General features: G+C 35.3%; 2 protein-coding genes across 2 annotated transcripts; both read right to left on the bottom strand.

Moving 5' to 3' along the window:
* Positions 1 to 747: 747 nt before the first annotated feature.
* On the bottom strand, positions 748 to 1,832 carry LOC111401013 (carbon catabolite repressor protein 4 homolog 2-like). The gene is made up of 5 exons (XM_023028541.1): positions 1,760 to 1,832; positions 1,584 to 1,675; positions 1,364 to 1,478; positions 1,118 to 1,262; positions 748 to 908 (listed from the first exon to the last, which is right to left on the bottom strand). The coding sequence occupies exons 1-5, from the start codon at positions 1,793 to 1,795 to the stop codon at positions 763 to 765; spliced, it is 534 nt and encodes a 177-aa protein (XP_022884309.1). The 5' UTR covers positions 1,796 to 1,832; the 3' UTR covers positions 748 to 762.
* Positions 1,833 to 5,207: 3,375 nt separating this feature from the next.
* On the bottom strand, positions 5,208 to 9,344 carry LOC111401012. The gene is made up of 6 exons (XM_023028540.1): positions 8,960 to 9,344; positions 8,565 to 8,758; positions 7,736 to 7,769; positions 6,412 to 6,535; positions 5,859 to 6,330; positions 5,208 to 5,764 (listed from the first exon to the last, which is right to left on the bottom strand). The coding sequence occupies exons 1-6, from the start codon at positions 9,267 to 9,269 to the stop codon at positions 5,474 to 5,476; spliced, it is 1,425 nt and encodes a 474-aa protein (XP_022884308.1). The 5' UTR covers positions 9,270 to 9,344; the 3' UTR covers positions 5,208 to 5,473.
* Positions 9,345 to 23,720: the final 14,376 nt, after the last annotated feature.

Below are 23,720 nucleotides of genomic sequence, written 5' to 3'. Positions count from 1 at the left end.
GTGGCTTTAGTTTCTACACCTTGTCATAACATGGTTTTGATTACTGACTATAGGTGGTATAGGTAGTTTTTGCATATTTTTTTATATTGAGAAAATTTATTATTATATGACCACAACGGTAAGACAAATCAAAAGTTTTTTATTTTTTGGTATCGATTAATCACAAGTCTTCTTAAAAACAAAGGGACATTTTATATTATAAATAAATAATTTTATAAATGTGTGGCGGTCCTATGGTCGGCTATTACATAGTTTAGGACAAATTTTGATTTAGACATGTATTGTCTCTAAGTGATTTGATTAGATGATGATGTTGAGCATATGTTGGTAAAGTGGTTTTAAAAAGTTTTTAAAAGTTGGTTCTTATCAGTTTTGACCATATATTTAGGTGGGATCTGTTCACCATTGGGGATAAATTTGAGGTGGATTGCATTCTCCTCCGTGAGAAACTTATAGTAGTATAATTGGTTGTTCAAAACCAATTTCGAATGAGTAAGAAATTATGGCATAGGCGAGCTCTTGAAATTTGGAAAATTTATAAAAATTTTCTAAACAGATATAAAAAATTTCACCAGAGTTATTAATAGTAACCTTGTCTACACCTTGTCTAAATAGATTGTTAGGTCAAACCTTTCACCAGAGTTAATAATAGTAACAAAACCAAGGGAAATGAGGGAGAAGGGGGGATGACAATCAATAAAGAATGCTATATGCATAAAAAAGTTTACGGTATACCAATAAAAGAGAATTTTTTACCTATTATCAGCGTCTATTTCTAGGCTTGCACCGAAATCCAGCTAAGAGTACTATATGATCTGAAGACCACTTTGGAGAAGGAAGTGCAGTATCCTTTCGCAAGCTATCCTCATCCAAGAGCTCTAATAGAGACTCCACAGTTAAGGAATCAGCTGAAAGCACAAAAGCTCTTAATAAATATAATATATTCACCATAACGTAAAATCAGCTATCTACAAGGTTAAGCTTGAAAAAATGAACATAAAATAATTAGAGGAAATAAAATGACAAGAAAAATTAACAAATTAAGCAACAAAATACAATGTAAAATTATCAATGCAAACACTGAACATCAAAAAGATATCAAAAATCTCGTGTATACCTAAGTAGAATATGTAATCACGAGTACTAATGAAATCTCTAGTGCAGTTTGTAAACAGGGATTCATTCATAGCAGGATCCATTCGCCTCCTTTGCTCTAGACCAAGACCAGTTGCAACTCTTGCAAATGATAGGTATGCACTTACCTGTGGAGTAAAATGTAACAAGGAGATGAATTGAGGAGATGCAAATACTTCCATGTTATGGCCCAAATATCAAACATTTGAAAATTTCAAAAAGCCAATACCAGTGGCAGCTGATGTGTTAGTTTTGGAAAAGGGAGGAGAATTCCAAGTGGATCTAGTGCTAAATCTGGATGCAGTGGATCAAATTTCCCCATGGCAAGGAGGGAATGAGGAGCACTGCATTTTAGGATTGAACCAAATAAGTAACAAAAGCTAGTTTAGATTACAATGAAATATAAGTCTCAAAAGCAACTATGTAACAAAAGGTGCACAGCAACGCACCTTCCAGGAACAGAGTTGAAATCCCCACACACCAACATTGGGATGTCTGCACTGGCAGCAATTTTTTCCAATCCTTTCAATAATGTGTGAACCTGATAAGAGACAAATAGAGACTTCAAAATCTAACCTTAACTAGAGTTAACAACATTTCAAAGAAAAGATCTAGCTGAAAAGACCTGCCAAAACTTCACATCCTTCAAATCTTGATGCATATTTACATGAGTGTTTGCCTGCGTTCAGACAAGTAAGAAAAATACTGGTCATTAAATGCTCAAGGACTAGTGTAGAAACTAAAGCCACCAAAGCTACCTCCACCACCTACACCAAAGCCTCTACCTGCTCCAAAGCTGCCTCCTTCACCTGCACCACCACCTATACCACCTCTTCCACCACCACCCCCATCTGCACCTTCTCTTAATCCTCCACTAGCACCACCTCCAAATCCACCAGCCCCTGCACCTCCACCTATTCCCCCTATATAAATTTTGTTTAACTTACCCTAACCCACCAGCACTATCTCCCAATCCACTACCACCAGACTTTAGTCATAGAGACAAAGTAAGCAAATTCACAGTCACAGAGTACATCGAGACTTGAGCAAACTTCAGGATTCACCGAATCAAGTTCGAGGGCTTCACATGCCTGGGGCTTCTAGGTCTAATTTCAAGAGCAATTCAATAGTAATTCAACACCAATTCAAGACTTCAGGCAATTAAAAATTAATTTCATATGTTAAAAAGAAAAAAATTACAACAGTACACAAACGCAAAGCAAAATAAATAACTAACCAAAAAAAGTTAAGAAGAACTTGAGTGTTGTTTAGGAATCAAAATCAAGGGGCTTCACCTCCTTCTACTGCCGTCGAATCGTTGATGGAAATGTAGACTCGAAGGACTGCTGACGGCTACCGCGTCTCGAGAAGTTCAAGGGCTCGAAGGTGCTGCGTCTAGGGCTCGAAGGTTGGAGACTGGTGGAAGGCTACTATTAGAATTGCACCAGATTAACCTCAACCAGATTCCACTCCAGATTGAACGGACCAGATTTATCTCACACGGATTTTCCCAGCTGTCTCCAGCTTCCACAGATTCTTCCCACAGCTATTAATTAGTTGGTAGTTATGTTAGTAGTTAGATAACTACTCTTCTTGTCTATAAATACAAGACTTGTACGCATTGTAGCTCATTGGAATTTCTTCTTCCAATCCCTCCCTTTCATGGAGGTTTATTTTCCTCCTTCTTTGGAGTGTTCCTTTCCTCCTGTTATGGAGTGCATTTCCTCCTATTTTGGAGTGTAATTTTCCTCCTTTAATGGAGTAATTCATCTTCTCCTTTTATGGAGATTTCTCATTCAATAAAATGTAACATGGTATCAGAGCAAAATTGCTTCCTGTTGCTGTGTTTTTATGAGATTCAACATCTCCTTTTCCCGTGTTCTGCTCAAAGAAAGCGGATCTGTGATTTTCTGTATTCTGCTCAAATGAGAGCAAATCCATGATTTGTTCTATTTTACCATAATTCTGGAAGGTGTAATTTCAGTTCCAGTCATCAATAATTTCAGAGTGTTTGATGGCGGCAGCAACATCATCTTCAATTCTAATAAATTCTAATATGCTCAGATAAATTCTAATAGATAGAGAAAAAGCATTCAAGTCCTCACGGCTTCAATTTGCTGAAGAAAATCAAAGAATTCACTCAATCGATACTCGACGATCTGTGTAATGGTAGTTCTGCAACCTCAACAATAAAATTTCTGTTCATTTTCTTCTAAATCTCTAACATCATCAAGCTGGGGATTTAAATCAGAGTGTAGCATACTTTCGAAATCTTGCTGTAATTACAGATTTGGTTATAGATTGTGCAACTCAGGGTGTTGATTTGTTTGGAAGAATTGGCGCAGAAATTATTGGTGTTGATGTGAAGTTTGAAGTTGCTTCAGAAGGTTCTCATGTACATTTGCCAGATCTCCTACGTTTTCCTTTCCAACACATTCAACTCGTATATAGTCTATCAGAGAAAATTTCGAGTTTGAATATGCACACAAAGTGTTTGAAGAAATGTCCTACAAATGAGAGCCATGAGAGTGTTGTGAGTCACTTTTTTTTCAATTCAAGTTCTGCATTCTCATCAGAGTCCACTACATGCAGCAACGCCAGCAGTGAAATTCAATTGTGATCTTCAACGTTGCTGGAAATCTTAAGGTTACTGTTGCTGTTGTTGTTACATATTCATGGTTGATATTTCACATTTTAATCTTCAAGATGGACTATAGTTGATCTTCCTAGTCCATCTTGAAGGGGGTGTATTAGAATTGCACCAGATTAACCTTAACCAGATTCCACTCCAAATTGAACGGACCAGATTTTTCTCACACGGATTCTCCCAGCCGTCTCCAGCTTCCACAGATTCTTCCTACAGCTGTTAATTAGTTGGTAGTTATGTTAGTAGTTAGATAGCTACTCTTCTTGTCTATAAATACAAGACTTGTACGCATTGTAGCTCATTGGAATTTTTTCTTCTAATCCCTTCCTTTCATGGAGGTTTATTTTCCACCTTCTTTGGAGTGTTCCTTTCCTCCTATTATGGAGTGCATTTCCTCCTATTTTGGAGTGCAATTTTCCTCCTTTGATGGAGTAATTCATCTTCTCCTTTTATGGAGATTTCTTATACAATAAAATGTAACACGACGAGATGGAGAGGCAAAGAGACGAGAGCCACCGGTCGTGAAGAGTGGGAATAAAATTCGTGGTTTNAATTGCACCAGATTAACCTTAACCAGATTCCACTCCAAATTGAACGGACCAGATTTTTCTCACACGGATTCTCCCAGCCGTCTTCAGCTTCCACAGATTCTTCCTACAGCTGTTAATTAGTTGGTAGTTATGTTAGTAGTTAGATAGCTACTCTTCTTGTCTATAAATACAAGACTTGTACGCATTGTAGCTCATTGGAATTTTTTCTTCCAATCCCTTCCTTTCATGGAGGTTTATTTTTCACCTTCTTTGGAGTGTTCCTTTCCTCCTATTATGGAGTGCATTTCCTCCTATTTTGGAGTGCAATTTTCCTCCTTTGATGGGGTAATTCATCTTCTCCTTTTATGGAGATTTCTTATTCAATAAAATGTAACACGACGAGATGGAGAGGCAAAGAGACGAGAGCCACCGGTCGTGAAGAGTGGGAATAAAATTCGTGGTTTGAGGAGTATTACCTTTGCCTATTTTTTCTTTTTGTCTCTAGTCCAAAAAGACAAAACGTTGCGAAAGAAAGCTTTGTTTTCGCAATGTTTCGTTTATTGCTAAAGAAAGTTTTTACAACGTTTATAAAACATTGCGAAAGACAGTTTTTTGCAACATTTAATAAAGGTTGTGAATGACAACTTTTTGCAACGTTTTATAAACATAGCGAAAGACAAAACTTTTCGCAACACTAAATAAACGTTGCAAAACGACGACATTAGCAACATTCATTTAAAAAATATTTTCAAAGCTCAATTATATTAAGCAATTGCAACATTTACGTATTTGAATGTTGCGATTGACCCCTTTAGCAACATTTAATTAACGAATGTTACCTTTTGCAACATGCAAAAGGTCATTTTTGTTGTAGTGAGCATTTCTTACTGTAGTCCTTTGGTCGCAGATCAACTTAACATTTCTACTGGATAAAAAAGTTATTACACCCCTCTTGTAATCAAATACACGATTTTCATTCTTTTCACTTTCTTCAAACAAGTGCCCAAAATGGATCACATTTGGGTGAAAACCAGCAGACACAAATTTTTATTTTTCTTTTTATGGCAAGTAATAAGAACAGATGTTGTAATAATTTCCAGGACTGTCCAAGCTTTGAGTTCAAATGGCTCTGATATTCTTAAGCATTTACAGCTGATAAGGATCACGATAACTTCAAGGTCTTCTGGTCATTTGAACTAAAAGTTAATGGAAGAAATACATCTGAGGATCCCAATCTAGTGGCATTAATATAATCTTGGGGGCAATGTGCTGGCACTCCCGCGGTTATTAAACCGATAACTCTGAATAATCGAAGAAGACCCCCTTCTTTGTAGTCTGGCCCTTTTGTATATGGAATAATGAAGCTTCTAATTAGCTCCCAACAAGCATTGATGAACTTCGGAATAAGCCACAGCAGAGAAAAATAATTTTTGTCTGGTTCTTCTCGAACAACCTACATAACAAGAAGCAAGTATATTCAAGTGTGTAAAAAAAAAGAAAAAAAAGAAAAGCACAAATGGATTTCAAATTGATAAGAGAAGGCTTACTTGTCCATTGTAGAAGCTATTATAGTAAACGCAACTTCCGAAGTGTTTAAACATGAGCGTCGAATCATCATAAGGCAACCTCGGCACCATGTCAAAACTATAAACAAACCTGTAATAACGAACATTGTGTTTTCCAAAATTCCCTTTCACGAATTCTCCAAAATTTTCATCTCCTACTCTAGGTTGGCCAAAAGTGTAGATCCCCTCTAATCTATCCAGCAGCCATGCCTCGTCGTGCAATGCCAATATAGCTGGAAATAGAATAGCCAACGCACCCCCCAAGCTATGGCCAGTCACTATAAACTTTGCTTTATCATCTTTTTTAAGGATTTCTTTTAGTTTTTTTCTAATGGCATAATAGGCTGTCTCTCGCTTGTTATCGGCTTGTTCTTGAGGCCAACCTACATTTTTCTGCAACCCTAGAGCTTTCATGAATCCACCATGAACTTTTCCCATCCCTGGAAGCTCGTACCTGTTGAAGACATAATTTATTGCTTCATAGAACAAGACTACGCGAAATTTTAAACATTTAGATGAAGTGATTCAATGGTACCAAGAGATATCGAAGTCTGAAGACCATGCATCTGCATCGAAGGCTTCGGTACCCCTGAAAGCCACAACGGTTAGTTCATTGTCTTGAAGCATGAACGCTTGAGTTGTAGCTTTCTCCTGATAATCTGCCGTTGATTATTGGGAAAAAAATATATTTATTGTAAGTTCCTTTAACCCAAAGTTTTCTATAGGAAATTTGTGGTCAATTAAGGGCGTATTTATTAGAATTTGCATAACATTTTTTTAAAAAATTATATTTTGCATACTGTATATCATCTATTGGTAATAAAAAAAACATATTTTGATAGAAAAATAGAAATATTTACAAATTTGCTATTATAAAAAGCCAAATAGACCAATATATCCCAAATTAAAAATAAGTATTCACACCCTATATATTAAATTAAGTAACACTTATAGTTCTTTAAAAAATAATTCCTAGAAGCTTATGATGTTTTATTAAATGTTCTTTTATTTTTTCCTTCCTTTAAAATATGGTCTTTTTGCTGTGAGGTTTACAAAATTTATCGTATTCATTTTTTTCCAAATCACAACTTGAAAAAACAGAAAAATAATTTTTATTAAAATAACATGTGTTCATAAATAGCAAAAGCTCGTTTGAAAGTTTTCTAAGATTATTAAAAGGACAAATGGAAATAATTTGTTATGATCATTAAATGAATAAGCTATGTTCAATGAAATTTTTTAGAAAAATCAAGTATGATATTATTTTCATTTTGCATCTTAAAATGAATTTCTTGTTTATTGTAAGTTAAGATTATAACTTTATGCCATTTTGCAATTTAACAAAAAAATTGTTTGTCTTTTTATGTTCTTTCTCCTTTTTTAAGAGAAACTTTAAGAACATTTACAAGATGAATTATAATATTACTGATAAAAAAATATATAGTTTTGTTTGATAAATGAAAATGAAAAAATGTCAAGTTAATAGTGTATTGAAAATACTTAAGTTAATAAGAAATTAATTATGAGAAAGATAGATGTAAAAGAGAAAAATTTTGATTTTTCAGATAAAAGATTAAAGAAATTAAGCTTTTGAATAATAATAAATGGTACGAAGTATGTAAATAGTGTGACTAGTTATTTTAATTAGGGATACTTTGGTCGATTTAGTCATTTATAATGACAAATTTATAAATATTTTTATTTCTTGTGCACATTTTATTTTGCTACTAATAAGCAAAATATAGCATGAAAACTATATGATTTTACAAAACACGGGATGTAAATTGTAAGTTTTCAGATAATTAAAAAACATTTTGATTTCAGATTACGAGAAATTGACTATGCAATAATGTGCTCACCGTTCCATAAGTCATAAAATTCCAAAAACTCCATCTGCGAAAAAGGAAAAGAAATATAAGCATAATTTTGTAACATTTGACTTCTTAGTTTTTCTATTAATTTTTTCCTTAGGGCGCATTAACTTAAAAAATACTAAACCATAGAATGGGCTAATAAACTCATCCTCTTTAAATTATTTTACACGTATCTGACCTCTGATAGAAAATAAGCTCATCATGTGCAAGCCTTATTGAAGACTGTTTAAAATAAAATATTTGCTCATATTTAATAATTTAACCTTCAGACTGTTAAAAATAAAATGGATAATGCTAGTTTGACAGAAAAATCCTATCCGATGTAGTGACAGAAGATGATGTGGTGGGAGGTGATTGAATGAGACAACTGATTATATTTAAAATAGTCGAATGATAAAAATGTTATATGGCATTATGTCAACCATTATGTTAAACTTTCTGTTCCTGTAACATGATTGAAATAAAATATTTGCTCATATTTAATAATTTAACCTTAAGATAAAATTTGATAAATATAGCTCCTGTTTGGCCTCAAATTTTCTAAAATTCAATTTTTTCCTCTTCACCACATCATGGGGGTTTATAGGAGATCCCAGATGCTCGCTCGGAAAGGCTGCTATAACATATCCTTTACTCGACAAATAATTTCTATCAACTTTTTAACCACACATTTTCTCAACTTTTTTTTTTCAAAATATACTAAAAATCTGATTTTTAACTGAACCAAATAGAAGTATAATCACATATTGATTGTTATTTGAGGCCATTCAAGAGCGCCCAATTTATGCCAAATACAAATGAATTATCCGTGTACCTTCCACTGGTTCTTCACAGTAGATTCAACGTATGCCTTGTTCTCATAAGATACTTTAGAAGCCATTGCACTAAGCACAGCATTGTATCTTCGATCTTCATGGCTGATGTCGTTGTCCAATTTAACTCGATTATCTATATTTCCAATTAATGAGACAAATGTTGCCGAATCTTTTTCCGGATATATTACCTTCCCTGCACACGAAAAAAGTTCCTTCATTCAGTCTCGAAAAGTTGTTAAAATTTATGAGTCCTATGAAATGTGTAGTTAAAAATGAACTTGAGAAAAAAATAGATTTAAACATATCCCAGTGTTGTATGGAATTTTTCATGCAAATCCACCGTGTCTACATCAACTTGCAAAAACCAGAGACAAAAATTTATTAGTGCATATACCTGTTATGGAATTCAGCACTAGCCGGAAAATATTGCCATTACTTGACAGCAAATTCAGCCACTCTTCAACCGCGGAGCCAAACCCAGCCAAGGGTTTCGACACTTTCTGTAAAAGCTTCTGCGCCAATATGGAAACAAATATAATCCATCTCCGACCAAATGTCTCCCGTGTCCCTTCCGGGCAGTCCACAAATTTTCTTTTCCCTATGTCACTAGAAAATAATATTTTCACCACATCGTGTAAACTAGCTTCGTCTGGATTCAGAAGCATATAATCGCAGGAAAAGGACTTGTTGCACTTGGAAGCCATTGATTCAGAATGCAGAAAGAAAGTAAGAGACGATAAGTCTAAGCTACGTACATTTCCAGCTTAGAACACCTGTATATATATTGTTTATAATTCTATACTTTTATAATAATAAATGGGAGAAATTATTCTTGCTTATGAAAAACGTTATTCGACATACACTCGTGGGTGCATCGTTGCAGCTTTAAGAGTCCACATTGACGAATTTTTTAATAGAACCGGCCAGATTAGGAAGAAGAAACGAAGTTTCAAGAGGACAAGTTTAGGGGATTTTTTTATCAATAATTATTTGCAATAATGAGGAAAATATTCTCGACCAAGGCTCCTCCAACAGCAAGTTTATTCAAATGAAATCGTGGATCATGTGCCTTTGTATATAATTATTTGGTTGTAAAGATCGCCATTAACGTTTTGGATGTGTTTGTTCCATTTAAAAAAATAATAATTAGCCGTCCATGTTGTGCAGTTGCTTAGCATTTGTTGAAATATGTAATTAAAATTGAAGTCTGATAATTTATAAAGTTGATAAAATTTTAGCACAATTTTATTTAAAAAATAAAAATAAAAAACTAAGTCATTTCTTTTTTGGTATTCTAACCCAAATGATTCACATAATCAAGTTTACTCAAAGTCAATTCGTGTTAATTAGAGTTGATTCTCCTTAATTAAAGGATACGTAAACAAGATTAGTCAAATTAAGTTTATATATACATATATAAATTATTTTTGAAATTATAGTTAAATTTTATAAATTAATCGCCAAACATGTACAAGTATCAAGTCAGATCATGGACGATTATTTTAAATGAACAAAATCTCTTGGAATCTTTTTACGCAAATCCTTTTTCTACTGAGTATAAGCAGATGTGTTTGTTTAATCGAGTTTAGCCTTAGGGCTTCTTCCCAGATAAAAAATAATAATTAACCTCGCTGTATTTGTTGATTAAATCAAATTGATATTTTTTTGGAATTTTAAATGGCTTGTGCTTCACGTTATTAACTTTTAAACTTCACGCTTAAGAATATCAGTATTTTTAAATTTAAAGAGTAGAATATTTTATATACTATTACAATGCTCTCTACTTTGGAAATTTTTTCAAATAATATTTATTAATTTCTCTTCATCTTTTATTAACATTTTTACATCTTAAAGGACAATCAAGTCAAATACGATTTGAATAATTTAAGAAGTAGAATATTGAAATTTGTAACTTATAAAGGCGTAGTTTGGTACGACATTTGAAAAGTCAAAAACTGATTTCAAGACTAAGAGTTACTTTTGAACATGTTTAAAATTTAAATAGTCTGAAATGAAATTATTTTATCTGTCTATAAGAGCTTTTAAATATCTTACTTTGAGAGTTCTAATACAATAATTAGAAATCCTACTTATCAAACAGACCCTAAATATATTCAATATAACCTATAAAGTAAGAACAGAGATTATGGAGAATCAAATTCAATCTCTATTTTAAAGAGTCTTTATTGAAACTTATTTTTATATATTTACTCTTAAAATAAAGAATTTTTTATTTTTAGATAATCTCATGAATATATTCTTAGCAAACAGTTAATTAGCTAGTCAAATAAACATTTCCTCGAAAAAAGAAAATTTAATTATGCTCAGGATCTTTATAATTTGAGTAAGAGATGTGACATAATGGTAGAATTGAGATAACATTAGATATTGTATATCTAGTTGGCTAGTCAAGTTTGGACTACTTAAATAACGACGACTAGATCTGTGGTAGCTACTTATTCAATTTCAAGTTTTAAACTCATTGAAGAGATAAATTTAACAAATATTTCCCAGAACATATGTGTTTTTCTTTTTTTGGAATAAAAATATTAAGTTATTGGAATAATAATGGAATACAAATAAATGGTAGACACCTATAATTTTAAAATCTTACGAAATGTGTGATTAAAATTTTGACTAAATGAGAACATAATTTTTAAAATCATGTATTCTATAAGGTTATTAGCAATTATGCGCAGAATTTTGCTACACGTATAGAACAATTTTTTACAGATACTTTACAAAATACACACAGCATGGGTGGGTGGGTTATTTTTTGGATTATTTTACTCACCTCCCCATGTGAGAATCTAGAATTCTTCTGTAGGGGAAAAATTATGTACACCTTATGCAAATTAACAACAAAATTTTCATCAAAATCGAAGTTTCTAGTTGTACAACTTGATTGACAATTGGTATGTTGACAAGATCCTGAACATTGATTTCAAAAATAACTTTTTCAAATGAATGAATATAATGTTTGCCAACTTACATATTGTCAGTTAAGATGAACAAGTAGCATTATTGAAATCATTTTGACCATGACAAGCAGATGGATGCCGGAGCTGAACATAAATGTAGGCCCGTACATGATCTCTGTCTTTCAAATTTTGGGTTTATAGCTAGGGAAAATACAATATTGAATTAAATGGTGTCGGTCCTATCCCAATTATTGCAATGTTTAGGGCCAGAATGAACAAGTATTACCAGACATCAATGGAGAATTTTGGAAGTGACAGCAAGATAAATTAATACTTAGTGTAAAAAATGTGCCCATCAGAATGATTAATTTATACAAATAGAAAAATCATTTAAGTTAAAACAATTTAGTACAATAATTTCACATAATGTTGATGTGAAATTTTATTTGTATTTTCATAATGGATTAATAGTAGAAAATTTCCTAAAAGCATTTTCATGTGTGATATACTCTCATAATATTGAAAATCGCAGGAAACCCTCATATTTGAAATTTTTTGTAAGAAAAATCGCATGTCGTCAAGATCCATTAGATTTATTGTTAAATCCTAATATAAAGGGGGAGGATGAATAAATTAGAAAGGGTAAATGACTTCCAAGTACCTCAAATCCTTTGACAGAGGAGTTGCTATTGCAATAACCATATACGAACTGTTGGCGTGAGCTGTTAAAAGTCAGTTTTTAGGAAACAAAATCATATCATTTTTAAAGGGAACAGATTTAGTTAATTAGCTACAATTTCTGTATTATTTAAAATAGGAGCACCCCTTCTCCTATATAAATTTGTACACTATCAATTAGTATGTAATAGAAAAAAAATAAATACCCTTTTTTGTATTTAATTCTGACATGGTATTAGAGCAAGGCACACGGTCCATGGCCTTCTTTTTCTAAGTCTTTGGCCTGCTTCTTGTGAACATTTTCATAAACACATGGAGGGCTCCACTATTATCACCGACCCCAGCCACTCTCCACCTGATACCGAGACCATACTCACAGATCTCACTACCAAAATCTTTGAAGCCTTAACCAAAACACACACGACAGCCTCACTCACCGAGAACTCACCCCAAATTGGCATCAAACTAAACGATGCAAATTATGGATTATGGTCCCAGGTTATGGAAATGTATATTTCCGAAAAAGACAAATTAGGCTACGTTAATGGTGATGCTCCTCCACCTCTACCAACTGACTCGTACTTCCGAAAGTGGCGAACCGAGAATGCCATTGTCAAGGGATGGATTATAAATTCTCTGGACCCTGTCCTTATCGGCAATTTCATCCATTTTTCCACTGTCAATGAAGTTTGGAATGCAATTACCACCACTTATTTTGATGGGAATGATAAATCCCAAGTTTACAACCTTCGAAGAAGGGTGACTCGACTAAGACAAGCCGACGGATCTGTGGAAAAATACTATACCCAACTACAGGGGTTGTGGCGAGAAATTGATTTCCGTCGCCCAAATCCGATGAAGTGCGCTGCTGATATCTTCCACTTCAATAATCTAACCCAAGAAAATAGAGTTTATACCTTCCTCGATGGACTCGATGATCGGCTCGACAGTGCTCGTAGTGCAGTGTTGCAGATGGAGCCGTTTTCTACCGTCGAACAAGCATATGCGTATGGTCGGCGAAAGGCACTGCGACAGGTGGTCATGGCACCTATAGATTCTGATGGGCCTCCTGGAGCGGTTCTTGCCACCAAAGGGTTGAAGCTGGGATCAACTACTGGAGTGTATTCCACGAAAGGGAGCTCAAATAAAGGCGGGTCTAATAAGTCAAAGGGGGTAGATGATGAAATTAAATGCTCCTACTGTGGAAATAACAAACATACACGAGAGAACTGCTTTAAACTTAATGGGTATCCTGATTGGTGGCATGAGTTACAAGAAAAAAGGGACAAAAATGGGGCTGGTACTAATAAGCGAACAGGAAAAGCAGCCGTGGCAACTACGGACTCTCAATTATCTTTGATTCCTCAAAATGGGTCCCTTCAAGATATGGATCCCTCATCCGAACTAGGTAAATTTGGTTTAGCCTGTATTACATCCTCCAGCGATGATAGTAATAATTTTTGGTTACTTGACTTTGGAGCAACTGACCATATGACATATGATGAAAGAGATTTTATTCAAAGGTCCTCACCTCGACGCACCAATGTTGTGAACGCTAACGGAGTTATTTTCCCAGTCACTGGAGCCGGCTCTGTATCTTTGTCACCTTCCCTACATTTATCCCATACTTTACTTGTTCCATCACTTTCACATAAATTATTGTCTGTAAGTCAGGTGACTACTGAATTAAATTGTGGGGTACTCATTTATCCAAACTTCTATCTTCTTCAGGATATTCTCACCAAAGAGATACTTGGGCGTAGTACTAAGAGAGAGGGGGTTATACTACATGGAGGACTTCAGTATTGGCCGCACTCATCATGTTCAGAGTAATGGCAAGGACCGATAGATCTGGTTGTGGCATCGTCGTCTTGGACATCCATCATTCGATTATTTAAAGCATTTATTACCTAACCTTTTTTGGAATAAGGAAGTTTCTGATTTTAAGTGTAATACTTGCATTTTTGCGAAAAATCAACGCACCTCTTATTTGTCAAGCATGAATAAAAGCAATATTCCTTTTATTTTAATACATTTTGATGTATGGGGCCCTTCACCTACTGCTACAATATCTGGGGTTCGTTGGTTTGTTACCTTTATCCATGACTGCACTCGCATGACCTGGCTATATTTACTAAAAAATAAAGATGAAGTGTTCAAAGTATTTCAGTCATTCCATGTCATGATCCAAACTCAATTCTCTGCCAAACTCAGGGTTCTTCGTTCCGATCATGGTGGTGAATTTATTAACCAACGCTTTCAGACCTATTTTGAACAACATGGCCTTATTCATGAGACGACTTGCCCTCAGACTCCTCAACAAAATGGCATTGCTGAGCGAAAAAATCGACATATTCTTGAGACAACAAGAGCTCTCCTTCATGGGGCCTATGTTCCAAATTGCTATTGGCCTGATGCAGTGTCTACAGCTGTATACCTACTCAATCGGATGCCTTCTAAGGTCTTAAATTTTAAGACTCCACTTCAGGTCCTATCATCTCATGTTTATTTACCCACTACCCTCATGCTTCCACCTCGAGTATTCGGTTGTGTGGCATATGTACATCTTCACAAAAATCAACGGACAAAACTTGATCCATGTGCTCTCCGATGTCTCTTCGTGGGATATGCTACACATCAGAAGGGCTATCGATGCTATGATCCATCCTCCAAACGCACTTATGTAACTATGGATGTCACTTTCTCGAAATCTGACACATTTTTCTCTCCGATACCCAATTCCCCTCTTCAAGGGGAGACAAGGGATGAAGAGTCAAATTGGTTGAAGTTCGAATGGTCAAATAATACCGATAGAGAGATAGCTTTGATAGATAGTGACACAGGAAATGATACGACTGAAGAAGTTGAACCAAATATAGAAGCTGAACCAGAACCCCCTTCTCCAGTATTTGCAGACCCAACTCCTGAGAATAACACTGAGGTAAGCACTCCTCCACATATAAGCAATTTAGATACTCCTGGTGGCTATACTTTACCTTTCAGGCATAATCGAGACAAACCGCCAAACAGATACTCTCCAGACATTGAAGAACGAAGATCAAAATATCCAATTGCCAACTACGTATCCACCATGAAGTTTTCTGAACCAGTGAAAGGTTTTGTACATGCTCTCTCTTCAAATCATGTTCCATCAGGAATTCAGGAAGCCTTATCGGACTCCAAATGGACTCAGGCAATAAAAGATGAAATGGAGGCACTAGTAAAGAACAACGCATGGACATTGATTCCACTACCCGAATGAAAGAATGCAGTAGGATATAGATGGGTATTTTCCATTAAACACAAGGTAGATGGGTCTATTGAACGATACAAAGCAAGGTTAGTTGCAAAAGGGTATACACAAATGTATGGGGTAGACTACCAAGAGACTTTTTCACCGGTTGCTAAATTAAATACTGTCAGAATACTATTATCTCTAGCATCAAACCTTAACTGGCCACTACATTAGTTTGATGTGAAGAATGCATTCCTTCATGGCGATCTCGAAGAGGAAGTCTATATGGATCTCCCTCCGGGATATATAGGGCCTTTACCCAATATTGTGTGTAAGTTGCAATGAGCACTATATGGCTTGAAGCAGTCACCTCGAGCATGGTTTGGACGATTCAGTGTAGCAATGAAGAAATATAGGTTCAAACAGAGTGACTCAGACCATACACTCTTTCTGAAACATAACAAAGGCAAAGTGACTGCGTTGATAGTCTATGTGGATGACATGATTATCACAGGGAATGATAAAGAAGAGATATCCAGAATCCAGAAACAGTTGGCATTTGAGTTCGAAATGAAGAACTTGGGAGGTCTAAAGTATTTATTGAGAATTGAAGTTGTCAAATCCAAGCAAGGTATATTCCTATCCCAAAGAAAATATGTCCTAGACTTAATGGCTGAGGTGGGGATGTTGGAATGCAAGCCACCAGATACTCCAATCATCCAGAACCATCGACTAAGCGAGTGCTTTGATCAAGTGCCGGCAGATAAATGGATATATCAGAAGCTAGTTGGTAAACTTATATACCTGTCACATACCCGTCCAGATATTGCCTATGCTGTAAGTGTGGTTAGCCAGTTTATGCATAACCCTGGTAAAGATCGCTGTGGCACGAATACTTCGGTACCTAAAGTCCTCACCAGGGAGGGGACTAATGTTTTCAAAGAATAATCACTTGAGAATTAATGGCTATATAGATGCAGATTGGGCTGGAAACATTTCAGATAGAAGGTCTAGCTCAGGCTCCTTCATGTTTGTGGGCGGAAATCTTGTTACGTGGAAAAGTAAGAAGCAAAAGGTGGTATCACTATCAAGTGCTGAAGCAGAGTTTCGAGGAATGGCAAAAGGACTGTGTGAACTACTCTGGGTCAAGAAACTACTCACTAAACTTGGCTTTGCACCTACCTCTGAGATGGATCTCTACTGTGACAACAAAGCTGCCATCACTATATCTCATGACCCAGTTCAACACGACAGAACAAAACATGTGGAAGTAGATCGACACTTCATCAAGGAAAATCTGCTGGCAAAGATAATTCGTTTTCCTTTTGTAAAGTCCGAAAACCAACTAGCAGACATACTCACAAAAGCAGTTTCAAACAAGGATTTTCACAACTCACTTGACAAGTTGGGCATCAGAAACTTGTATGCATCAACTTGAGGGAGAGTGTTGGCGTGAGCTGTTAAAAGTCAGTTTTTAGGAATAGATTTAGTTAATTAGCTACAATTTCTGTATTATCCAAAATAGGAGCATCCCTTCTCCTATATAAATCTGTACACTATCAATTAGTATGTAATAGAAAAACAAGAAATACCCTTTTTTTTTTGTATAATTCTGACACGAACCCCATAAATCATCCTTGTAGTCGGTCCAATGCAAGTACAACATTTTAAAACTTTTTCAAGGTCTATCGTGTATGCATTTGCTCAACTTCGTAATGCCCTCGCATTGCTAGTTTTGACATGGATATTTTGACGATCAGCCATTGAAAATGACACTAATTTAGGCACTTAGTCCTCAATAAGGTGCAAATTTTAGTGGCTGATAGATTAGATAAACTGTGAGAAAACAAGAAACAATCATCAATTTCCTTCTATCTTTTTTATGGCACACTGAGAAAAATCACCTGGATAAAGTTCTTTCTAATTGGAATTAATACTGCAATCATCATAAGTCAAAAGAACATAGTAATAGAAAATACTCTGGTTATAGATCTACAATTCTCAGTACTCTACATTGATTTATAATTGTATTCAAAAATTAAATACATATAATTTTCAACGCAATTAAAATTAAGAAATTCTAAGCATTCAACAATGCAGGATTTTCACTTTTTCCTTGAGAACAACTTGATAAGAAGTGGCAACATAAAAATAAAATAAAATAATTATATATACGATGAAAAAACTCACAGTAGATTGCTCTGCTTACAATTTTAGATTCTTTACCATCTGATTCAGAAAATAAAATAAAATCATCAAAGTAAATTTGATTTAACTTTAGAATTTATAGACATTTATATTTTATTAAACGGTAGATCTGATAAATATTGACGGTAGAGAAACTTGCCATACACAGTGTTGATACACAAAAAGTTCAGCCCAAATCGAATAGCCCAAGGAATGAAGCCCAATTGAAGGATCCCCAAATCAGATAGCCCAAAGAACGGCAAAATCAAGGCAATGCAGGATAAAGACCCAAATAGGGAAACCCATGAACGCGGTAATACCATCGCCCAAAGTTACAAGTCGCCCAAGATTTGAGCGAATGGATTGCCATGCAGTCGCCCAGAGCTGTGACCCTGTTCTCACCCAAACTTTCTAATCGCCCAGGATTTTAGCAAACATAAGATGTTATGGTTACCCAAAGGTGCGGTTAATGAAGCAGTTATTAAGTAGCCCTATCACGTTTCACGATTCAAAGAATTCAATTGAAAACGGTTGAACGACAAAAAGTAATGGCAGCAGTTAGAGAAGGCGGTTCCATGACAAGTTGGCCACTACGAAGAAAGTGGGCAGCTATAGAGCGATCAAACAGTTTTTAAGCGGTTGATCACGAAGAGATCATCCAAAGAATATAAAAGGAAGAAAAGACATAGAGTAAAAGACCCCTGAATCAAACACTCTCAAATAGAGAATATGTAACTTTCAATTTCTTAGTTTAGATTTAAACACTTCTTTTTAGTAACTCGTGTGCTTGCACCCCTTGGAGGCATTCTATTTTTATTTTCCAATTGTAAAGTCATCGCCAATAAAAACACCCCTTTTTGGGACTTTGTCTCAAGAGGTTTGTCCCTTACACAAACGTCTGATCCCTTTTTAATTGTTAGCGATTAACCCGCTCGAAACACACAGGAAATAAGAAATGACACATTTGACATTTCTAATTTATCTATTTCTCCTTTTTACCGACATTCAATAGCAAATCTGATGGATTTTAACGATAATGGGGTTTTTCGCACAAAAAGTTTCAAACATGAAGTTCTATGCGATTTCCAATAGGTAGGGGTGCATCACACATGAAACGTTTCTGCGGGATTTTCTTCTATTGATCCTTTTCGTAACAATTTATCTTCACATGAAGGACGACTCCCTTCAAATAATAATCTATATATATCATTCTTTCTCATATTATAAAGGATTATATAAAACATCAAATTTCAATCCTTGCATTCATCAACGTCATTGAATTATGCTGGTAGAATCAACCACTTGGCTATCGTTAAATATGGCCTGCAAACTTCTATTTTTACATGGGAATAGCCATTGTCTCACTGTTCTCCTCTTTCACTTGGCTTTTTGTCTCAGGTAAGGTTCACTTCTTTTGCATCAACTCGGGTCTCTCCAGTATCCATCGCTTCCGACTAGATCAAATTTTGGTCAGAAAATATTAAATATGGACAACGAAATGCTAGAATCTATCTTTGAAAAGCTATCCCCATTAACAAATTGGTATCGTTTTTATTACACAAAAATGATAACTGAAAACGACTTATCAGGAAATCTTGACTTTTGTTCCCTTGCTAAACTCTCTTGTTCATCCTAATACGAACGATTTCAGGACAGTCAAACAAGCATATACTGTGACCAAATTATATGTAACAATGTTGCAATACCTTTTAATCCAATAAGGTAGACAAATCTTCTTACTTCAGGTTCTCAATCCTTAAAGAAGGAAATAAATTCCATCTCTCAGATTTAGTAGAAAAATTTCCAAATCGAGCATTCGCCCCGTTGAGATATAATCAAGAATACCTATCAGCAAAAAAACATTAAAAAAAAAAAAAAAAGAATATTTCCAACTGTAGGCGAATTGTCATGGTGACCTAGACATAAACGGAACTAAAATTGTCCCAACGGATTCTAAACGTGACGTGTTTCAATAACAAATGCTAGCTAGGCGTTTGAGTTCACTAATACCAAGATTAACTTTGACTTAAAGGATTTAACAAAATTTCCCCTATTAAACGGATTACCAACCCAAAAAGCAACAAAATTTCCTACACGCGTACATATGATAAATTTCGGGACCACCTGCCCCTTTAACACATCCTAATCACAATAAAGTATAAGCAATCCAATCATTTCAATATCTTTTATAAAAACAATCTCCATGGTGCATGTAAATTTAAAAAAGATGCAGCAGGGAGTCTATTTGACTATAATGTTAGAGATTCATCTAACATTCTAACATAGCTAAGTATGGGACATAGCTTTTATACAATTGTTCTGGGCCTCCTACCTCGATTGACAGCCAAAATGAACTGAAAATTCATTAAATACTCGATTGAAATTAAACGTGTATGTCGTGGTCAAGTAGGGAACTGTTTCTTCGAGGTTGGCTTCATCTGTAGGAATGCTATGGGCCAAAAGGTGGCGGCGGGATCCAAACCTATGCTGGGAAAGTATAGGGCATTTTCTCACAGAGAATTTATAGAGAAGACTTATAGGAGTTGGTCTCATGTAAATATTGTACTGAGGCGAGCCCTACTAATGTGTGTATTCTGTGAAATGTCTGTATGTTTTTCCGCTGTAAGTATAGCACCGCCCATGCTGGGAAATGTTTTTCTGTACACCAGGAACGGAGGATGCCACATTTTATAACAATATTTTTTAGCTAGATTAATATCATTTGAGTCAAAAGTATGAAAAACTGCAACTTAATAAATAGTAAGAAAAGAAAAGAATTGAATTTAAATATAACAAAATAAAAATTTCAAAATAGTATAGAGGGGTAAAATTGAAAATAAATATTTGGCTTAGGGAACTTTGTAACAGACAAAAATAAAGTTAGGAAGTTTCTAAAATTTTTAAAAATAAATTTGAATAAGATATTAAAGTTTTGAGCCGATTTCCATTTATGTTAAGATAAACAACAAAATATTCAACATAAGTCGTACATTTGGAGTTTATCTTTAAGATAAATCATCTCAAACATATTCTAACTTGTTTAGCTTATAAGCTGCATGATTCATAATTATGAAATTTTCTATCCACACAATTTACGGGTCCCTATCTTTACAAGAAATCTACACTTTTGCCTAAGATCACATGCTGTAAAATTTATCTACAAAATAATCTCTGGGGTTAGCATCTGTACCTATAACTTGATGCGATTGTCCATAATCCATTACGCGGCTTGACTTAGCTCAATTCCTTTTAGCTTTCAACTCCATCATCCAATATTTGCGGCCCTCATAATAGATTGTGGACTTTTACATATGTTATTTTAAGTTCTAATTCATAATCGACACAACTACAAAGGAATATCACTTTTTTTAAGTTAGTGACACCTAGTAGATTTTGAAGTCTCGACTTCACTTTATATTATAATATTATGGGGCTGTTTGAGCCCGATTTTTTCATCAAAAAAATTGATTTTTTGACCGTTATTTCACTATTCCAGCCGTCATATTTGACTTTTTCTCTCACAGGTGGACCCCACTTTTCTCCTAACGGTCAAAAAATCAATTCTCAAAATCACTCCCAAACAGGCTCTATATTTTTCTTTTGTAATTGACTGATAACCAGCTAGAGAGTGCCCAAAGCGAAATAATGAGCCGTAATTCTAATGGCTGCATTGAAATTAAATTATTTTGCTTTACAAGATGTAAATGTTGTTTTCTAAGAGTATTTTCGATGGTGGCGTAAAATTGGGTATAAATTGACATTTTCAAAATTATTTTTGCATATCATTTACATCTCTATAGATTTAAATTCAAATTCTGTTTCAATGTAATGATCTAAATCCATTTCTTGCCTCTCATGGATGTAAAAATAAAAATAAAAAAGCGTAAATTTACATCTTTTTTTTTTTTTTTTTTATTTTGAGCTGAAAAATGCAATTTGCATCTCCTTTGTATATTTTTTTTTTTTTTTTTTTTTTCATTTTGAGCTGAAAAATGCAATTTGCATCTCCTTTGTATATCTCCATTGAAGTGATTTCTGGCCACTTTGGAGATTTAAATCTCTTTTCTACATTGCTATTGAAGATGTTCTAATTTTTATTATTATTATTTTTTTTAACCAAGAAATTAGAAAATAATGGATTTGGATGTGAGCCCAAGCAAAAAGCGTCCTTCGTTAAAGTAGCTGTTTCGCGCGGGTTAGTCGCTAACAATTAAAAAGGATCAGACGATTGTGTAAGGGACAAACATCTTGAGACAAAGTCCCAAAAAGGGGTGTTCTTTTATTGCCGATGGCTTTACAATTGGAAATTAAAAACAGAGTGCTTCCAAGGGGCGCAAGCACACGAGTTACTGAAAAAAGTGTTTAAGTCTAAGTTAAGGAAATTAAAATTACATGTTCTCTGTTCGAGAGTTTTTGATTCGATCCTTTACTCTATATCTTTTCTTCCTTTTATACTTCATGGACGATCTCTTTGTGATCAACCGCCCTAAAAACTGCTTGATCGTCCTATAACTGTTCACTTTCCTCGTAATGGCCAACTTGTCATGAAAACTGCATTTTTTAACTGCTGCCATTACTCTTCGTCGTTCAACCGCTTTCGATTGAATTTCTTGAATCGTGGAACGTGATAGAGCTGCTTTAATAACTATTTTGATAACTGCACTTCTTGATAACCACGACGCTTTATGTTTGTTAAGACTTTGGGCGACTTGAAGGTTTGGGCGAGAATAGAGTAACATCTCTGGGCGACTGTATGGCACTCCATTCGCTCAGATTCTGGACAACTTGCAAGTTTGGGCGATGGCCTAACCGTGTTTTTGGGCCTCCCTATTTGGGCCTTCATCTTGATTTGTTTGATTGGGCTTCGTTCTTTGGGCTATTTGATTTGGAGATCCTCCAATTGGGCTTCACTCCTTGGGCCGTTCGATTTGGGCTGAATTTTTATGTGTCAACAATTACCCCCCAATATGGCAGAATTAATAATAATTATTAAATTTTACCATATTCACTTTATGTTTCCAGTAACATTCGAAATTCCCAAGAATTTTAATCATTGTTTTCTTCTATAACTTGTAAAGGTGTGTCGTTTTGCAAACCCTTATAACCCCCAAACACGCCATTTCACTGCACCACTAAATCACGCCTCAAATTTTTCGCGTCTCTCCCACGATTTACTGTTCATCTTTTGCTTCCCTACTACGTAACCCTGAAAAACTTCGTTCCATCTCAAATGGCTACTTCACGATCTCAAGCTGACGATTCCTTTAGTTTTGATGACTTTCAGAAACTCCTGAGTCGTCCATACATAACTCCGAGTTTTCTCGCGCCCGTCGATGTTGAACGTAATGAGTTCTACTTAGGTCCTTTCTTCAACAATGCAGAGGCAGTTGAACAGGCGGCGGTCGGTCAGCTGTTTCCTTGTACTCAAGGCCCTCCATTTCTAAACTCTCTGCCGTTGGGGCCACTTCGTGAAAGAGGTATTCGCACTTGGCCTAAATCTGATGTAGCTTTCCGTAGGTGACATGCTCGCCTTATGGGTCATGATCCTACTAAGGCACTTTTTGATAGCGCTAGGATTTCTGATTTGTTAGAAATCTCTATTCGTCCCCCTACTTTTGATTCAGCACTTTTTTCGATTGCTTTGAGTTTTTGGTCTTCCGAGTATAATGCCTTTATTTTTCCTCTTGGCCCCATGTCTATTACCTTAAGGGATATTGGGGCCCTGGTGAATCTACCACCTTTGGGCGATATCATTTTTCCTGGTCTCTTGGTTTCTGGTGGCGCCCCAAAGTTTGGTAAAAATTACACTGAATCTTATTCAAGCCTGCAAACCCTTCACAATCATTCGAGTGCTGAGCCTTCCCATACTGAGCGAGTGGCCTTCCTTCTAGTTTGGCTTTGTAAATATGTTTTGTGTGTGCCAAGTATAAAGCCCTCCCTGAGTTACTTACCTATAGCGCACGAATTGGCGCGTGACAGGCCTTTGAATTTATATTCTTTGTCTTTGGCTGCCCTTTATAGAGGCATGGCCTCTCTTCAAACTCAATTGAAGAATGGTGCATCTCCCACTTGCAGTGGACCTCTTGGTTCACTCAACTGTGGTTGAGATCCTATTTTCCATTGCTTGGTGCTCC

Source organism: Olea europaea, chromosome 10 (genome assembly GCF_002742605.1).
Source record: "Olea europaea var. sylvestris chromosome 10, O_europaea_v1, whole genome shotgun sequence".
Taxonomy (NCBI): domain Eukaryota; kingdom Viridiplantae; phylum Streptophyta; class Magnoliopsida; order Lamiales; family Oleaceae; genus Olea; species Olea europaea.
Note: the sequence above shows the minus strand (reverse complement) of the source record. Positions and strands in the feature narration are given on the sequence as shown.